This window comes from Myxocyprinus asiaticus, chromosome 2, assembly GCF_019703515.2.
Source record: "Myxocyprinus asiaticus isolate MX2 ecotype Aquarium Trade chromosome 2, UBuf_Myxa_2, whole genome shotgun sequence".
Taxonomy (NCBI): Eukaryota; Metazoa; Chordata; class Actinopteri; order Cypriniformes; family Catostomidae; genus Myxocyprinus; species Myxocyprinus asiaticus.
Window position 1 is genome coordinate 18938924 of NC_059345.1, and position 6000 is coordinate 18944923.

A 6000-nucleotide genomic window follows, 5' to 3' on the forward strand; every position below is an offset into this window, starting at 1 on the left:
AAGAGTAAAAAGGTTATCTTTGTTTTGTACAGAAAAACATTGTTGTGCTTGAGAATTATGCTCTATCACAAAGGCCACTCTGTGTATGTAGAGACAGAAAAGAATTGTGGAATTTAAGGAGTAAGACAACCAGAAATTGAAAACAGGAATGGTGTAAAACACAGATTGACAGATTATGCACTGATAACCAATAAGTGAGAACAGACCAAAATATAAATCTCCCTGGTGATCATAATTTCAAGCTCGATTACACTTCCTATCGCCATCTAGCACTATGCGTATTTGTCAAGCACAAGGAAGTGTAATCGAGCTTGAAATCATGATCATGCCTCGAGACTGCAATGACAAGATGTACAGTGAAAAAGGAGTTACATTTTGTCGGTTCTAAACCCAAACCGATTGGATCATTTCAGAAGACATTGATTAAACCACTGGAGTCATATGGATTACTTTTATGCTGCCTTTGTGTGCTTTTTGGAGCTTGAAAATGTTGGACCCCATTTACTGGCATTGTATGGACCTATAATCTGAGACATTCTTCTACAAATCTTTGTTTGTGTTCAGCAGAAATAAGAAAGTCATACACATCTGGGATGGCAACAAGGTGGGTACATTTTGAATGAACTTTTTAAGTTTAAGAGGGACATTACCCATTTTGTTGTTTTTATTGGTCACATGAATTATTTACTCTGAGGCAAATGTATGACTTATAGAAACTACGATTTAACAGACAATGACAGTTTTTTGTTGAGGCAAAGCAGAAACTGGTTCTACTTACCTCAAGGTCATTAAGTGAATGAGCCAGACTGAGTCTTTTAGCCGGACTCGAAGGCCTTCGAACAGAGGACCGTCCTCTTTTAAGCGCCCAAAATCTGGATTCCTGAGAGGACAAACATTAACAAATCTGACTACAGTTGCAATACAATCCTATTAATGGTATTTTTATCAGCAGCAAAAGATTTGTATGTACACACGTTTCTTATTTTCACAACACTGTTTGCCACATTAAAAAAAAGGAAATAACATTAATAAAATAATGTAAGTTGAACAGTGCTAATCAAAAAGTAAGACAGACTTACAAGACAAAAAGTAAAAAAAAAAAAAAAAAATTACAAAAATTGAGAGTTAAATGGCCTCAATTCCTTCATTGTCTTTAAGCTTTCAAGCAACTAAATCAAGGGTAATTTTGTGCTGAATATACATATGAATGGAATGATTGGCAGAGAATGAGCAAGATATCACTCTTACATGACTCATGGCCCTGAAATTTGCCTTAATTTATGGAGTCACAAGTATGCATTAGGCTTTATCAGTGCTGGCGTTTGCACTGTGTCATTCACAAATGACCAAAAGAATTATGTTTCTGGAATTTCACATCACTAGAAAAAAACATACTTTAGTACATGAGCTGCATTTAAAGGATGTAAAATTGTATTAACATATTGTTAATTTATTACTCTGTTGTCCATATAAAAAAAAAAAGAAATTACTGTCCAATAATCTACATAATTACAATTTGCAATTCAAATTAAATCTGAGGGGCTAAACATGTCAGAGAGAGATGGATGATCCAGCAATAAATTTTATCAGTGAAACTTAGGAAATTAAATTTCTGTTCTGTCACATGGCTGACAAACTGTTGCTAGGTGACCCTCTACATTGTAAATAGACCTTAGGCTGATCCATCCGGTTTAATCATATTGAACTGTGCTAATCAACCCAATAGCTCCATCTGCCTGTTACTCGTCGCACCATCTGTTCCATGCTCTCATTGTATTAAGCCTTTTAGCTTGACATGACTGAATGCTGGGGAGACAGCAAAGACAAAGCAAAGATTGCCTAGTTTGATTCACCTTATACAGATGAGACCTTAACTGCAGAAGATAAACATGAAAATAAAACATAATAGTGATTATCACTGTATTGTTGAGTTAATGTTTAAGCAAGTTAGATATAAACCAAGCGTTACAATAAACACTCTAAAAAAGTCATTTGTTACTTAAACTGATAATTAAGATTTGATTTAGGGTCAGTCATTAGACTTACTTAATGTATTTCTTTGTCATAGTGCCAGCAAATGTGTTGTCTTGTAACACTATTGCACTGGCTCAGTGGAAATGTTAAAATTGGTCAAATTTCCCAACCAAAGGAAACACTAATCACCATAATGGTGACTTCAACCTCCAATTACACATCCCCATGCTTTCCCTATGAATACCAAATTATGTATTTCTTAAACACTTTAAGAAAAGTTAAACTTTTTTTCAGCATCCTTTCACAAGATTTAGAGTGATTTAATTGTAGAGTGTATTTTCATTATTTAGTTAACTGGGTAATGTTACTCAAGGTGTTAACAGTTTATCTTTTTTAATTAGTTTACTGCATGAAAACTTGATATAATAGTGTTTTCTCAACTGTAATGTAGCATAGGCTGTTTAACATTCAAGTTCACTTTAGAGAATGAGTGAAGGCAACTACAATGCAAGTTTATTGTTAAGTGTAGTGTAATATGAGAACTAGAGATCAAGTTATCAGATATTTCCTGTCTGACCTTGTTTTCTCCATCCTTGTGCTTGGATGCCCTGCTGAAGAACCTACATGTCATTTTGAGCTGTGGGGTGAAGTTCATTCTCTGATGGTGTTTGAAATCTTCCAGTGGTTTGTATCTAAGAGTTGGGATTTGTTCCATAGCAGGTGGAAGGGTGTCACTTTTATTTCTGTGCCCTTCATCATCCCTCTCCACCAAGCACTCAGTGCTACTGGGGCTAGATTTCTGCCAGCGAGCTTTTAAGCCAATAGAATGTCGCCGTTGACTGCTTCTGTGTTTAAATGGCAAGTTAGATTGGACACTCAGAGACAGAAGAGTAAAAGCTGAACCATCTGCCCCAGCAGAGACACATTCTGGAGTCACAGGTTGACCAGCTCTTGATAGTGGCTCTGACAGAAGGCATCTGCGATCTGGTTTGAGGAATGCACTGTTTCTATGCTGGGAATCATTTGGTGGTGGGTTGGGAGTGTTTGGAGATGTGAAACTCAACTGGCCAATGAGGCTGTCTCGATCCTCTGGCGATGCATTTCCAATCCCACTGTCGCTTCCGCTGCCGCTGTTCTGGGTATTTTGCTGTCCTTCATCAGGATTTTCACCATCCAGTTTCAGTCTTAGTTTTTCAATATAATCTCCCATGTCAGTATAGAGGACGGACACAAAGTTCAAAATCGAGTGTGGAGTCTGAGGAAACTCCAAACAGCTTTGAGTGTCTGGATCTGGAGTACATGGAATACCAAAGTGTCCCATGATACTTTGATGCTCCTTGTGGTCATAAAGCTCTGGATCTATGAAAAAGACATGACATAATGTCTTCAGTGGGGTGCCTGTTTGTGCTCCTGCACCAATACTTTTGGTTAAGTCAACTGAGACAAGACCAAAGAACCTGCTGTCATCTGTGCAAATTACGCAAAGCGCCAGGCTCTCCGCAGGGTAAGATGCCAAAACGACATCTCGGTCATCACAAAGTTGAACACAGTTGCATTTGATCCTCATCAAGACCAGCGAATGGGTCTTCTGCTCAATTCCGATCTGGCTGACACACTCACGGATGGCTTGCAATGCCTCCTCTTCAGAGTGTGATGTCATGAGCTCCAGTTCCATAGAGTTGATGTATCCTACAATCATTGCTACATTCAGGATGTTGGATTCCAATGCAAAATCATTCAGACTCTGAAGGTCCGAGAACACAGAGTCCCCACTTACAACTCGAGGTGTGTCATTCTGTGAGAGACTATCAGGGTGGCTTTTGGATCTGACCTGCTGGACCCAATAGGACATATCTGGTTCTGACAAAGGTCTCTGTTTTTTCAGCCTCTCTTGTGATGTGCTTATGCTGCTCTGATCTGAGATCTCAAAGATAGTATCAAAACTTCCAACTGAATGAAGCATCGGTTCCGTCATGTCTCTGCCTTTGAGCTGACCTGAGAAAGGGTCCTTCTTTCCTGGATTGAGCCATGGCAATTTACCCTTACTCTGACAACCCAGCTCCTCATCACTGGAGGAGGAGTTTATGGGTGGCCTGTCACCTGACGTGACCAGCAAACAGAGTGAGTGCGATGATGTACCAATCAGCTTCACCACCACCTCATGCGAGGCCTCGGACACATCTGTACCATTTACACGCAGGATGCGGTCCCCAGGCCGTAGTCCAACACTGTACGCCGGACTGCCTTTTATTATCCCATGCAGGACACAAGGTGCTTGGCCGGATATGGTGAATCCATAGCCAGCTCTGCTGCGTTCCATCTCCACTTTGTAGACTGCCAGGCTAGGGGGGCAGTGCAGATGCCTCATTGCAGACTCCGCTGGTTTCAGAACTCTCATTTTGTTGCTGGAACTTACTGGATAGGGAACAGGTGTAGTAGTAGTAGTCCTGGTCAGACCCAACACCAACCATGAACAATCATTTTACTTCACTGCTAAGGAGCAGACCTGAGTGGAGTAAGGTGACTTGAGTTAGAATACATTAGAAACTTCTCATTTGTTTACATTTTTATATTAAAAATGCAAATACATTTAAAATACTCTTTCACATGATGAAGTTTGTAATACAGGGACAAACAAGGACACACAATAAAACAACATCAGACAATAAAGAGGTGGCTTTCTGGGAGACTATTACTTTAAAACACCTGTTTCCATGTTTGTCTATTATTTACTGTGCAAACTTGAAGGTGGGCTGTATAGAGTTAATCTTTACACAGTGCTGATGGTAAAACTATATATCATTCTGTCATACCATGTTAACTACACACACACACACACACATATATATATATATATATATATATATATATATATATATATATATATTCCCTTACATATATTTGTAAATTTTGTTGGGGGAAAAAAGGTCGTGTTATAGTTCAAGTTAACTACCCATATACACTGTATGCTTTTATAATGCTTATATGTAGGCCTTTATCTTATTCTTACATTTATAATATGCTAGATCTGTCGGTTTGACATTTCATTATGTACCTTTTAAGTTGTTTTAATCACGTCCATGCTTTACATTTCAGACAATATTATTATATTAAAAGCGAGGACGCTTCAAAAACTTAAAGAAACATACTGTTTAGTATCTAAAAGAGCTCTCAGAAATGTTTTACATTTTGTTTCATTCTGTTTTAAGTCCCCAAACTCTGCCAAACAGCGATGTTTTTAATGTATGGCAAATGAAAAACAAATTTACAATCCAAAAGCACCGCTTTCATTTAACACGTGTTTATTTAATAACGTCAAATTTACGTACAGGCGCTTACCTGCAACTTTTAATAATTCCAAAGTTTTTCTTCCTTTATTTCGTATTTCCATTCGCGCGACGGACTTAAACCACTGCCATTCACTATTGTTGCGAGTACAAAAGCGTCATTCTCCTGTCACTATGGCACCACAACGTATGCAAACTGATATCAACTCTCTGATTGGCCAACAGACGTGTCAATCATGTTTGATATTTTTAAATAAATACGGCGCTCTCATTGGCTGTTGGACAAACCATATGAAATACAATGCAACAGTTTTCGAATTGGAACCAATACAGGACACCCCTTTTTTAATTAAATGATGGATTATTTGTTTACAGTAAATGCATTCTATAGCACTAATTAAGTATCAAACAACTCCAAAACTATGACAGGATTACAAACGGTGTAGTCAAAGTTGATGTCAGGCGATGTAGTCTTTTTCAAAAATCATTAATTTGATAGATAAATAACCGTTTCGCGTAAGATACCAGTTTACAGTTGCAGTGTATTTTTCAAAAATGTCGGTTTGTATTCATGAAAAAAGCGCGACACCCCACCCAAGTCATTGAGCACTAACGCCTTTCCTCATATCACAGGGGACCTTTCATGAACGTTTGACTGGTCCGTTCATCAAAGAAGATTAAGTAGGTGTTGAACTTCATTTTTATTTTTACTTCTTTGATGCTGTTTATGACCACATGC

General features: G+C 38.2%; 1 protein-coding gene across 3 annotated transcripts in view; it reads right to left on the bottom strand.

Annotated features, from left to right (window-relative positions):
• The window catches only part of LOC127412198 (regulator of G-protein signaling 12-like), a 66747-nt gene extending 61309 nt beyond the window's left edge, over positions 1 to 5438 (bottom strand). For 2 of the 3 annotated variants that reach the window (XM_051648401.1, XM_051648384.1), the window contains exons 1-3: positions 5304 to 5403; positions 2552 to 4480; positions 779 to 880 (exon numbers count right to left, since the gene is read on the bottom strand). In XM_051648401.1, coding sequence (XP_051504361.1) covers positions 779 to 880; positions 2552 to 4372 — 1923 coding nt within the window. In that variant the 5' untranslated portion in view covers positions 4373 to 4480; positions 5304 to 5403. Of the gene's footprint in view, positions 1 to 778; positions 881 to 2551; positions 4481 to 5303 lie in introns of all 3 variants that reach the window. The other variant, XM_051648394.1, reaches the window with a different exon arrangement.
• Positions 5439 to 6000: the final 562 nt, after the last annotated feature.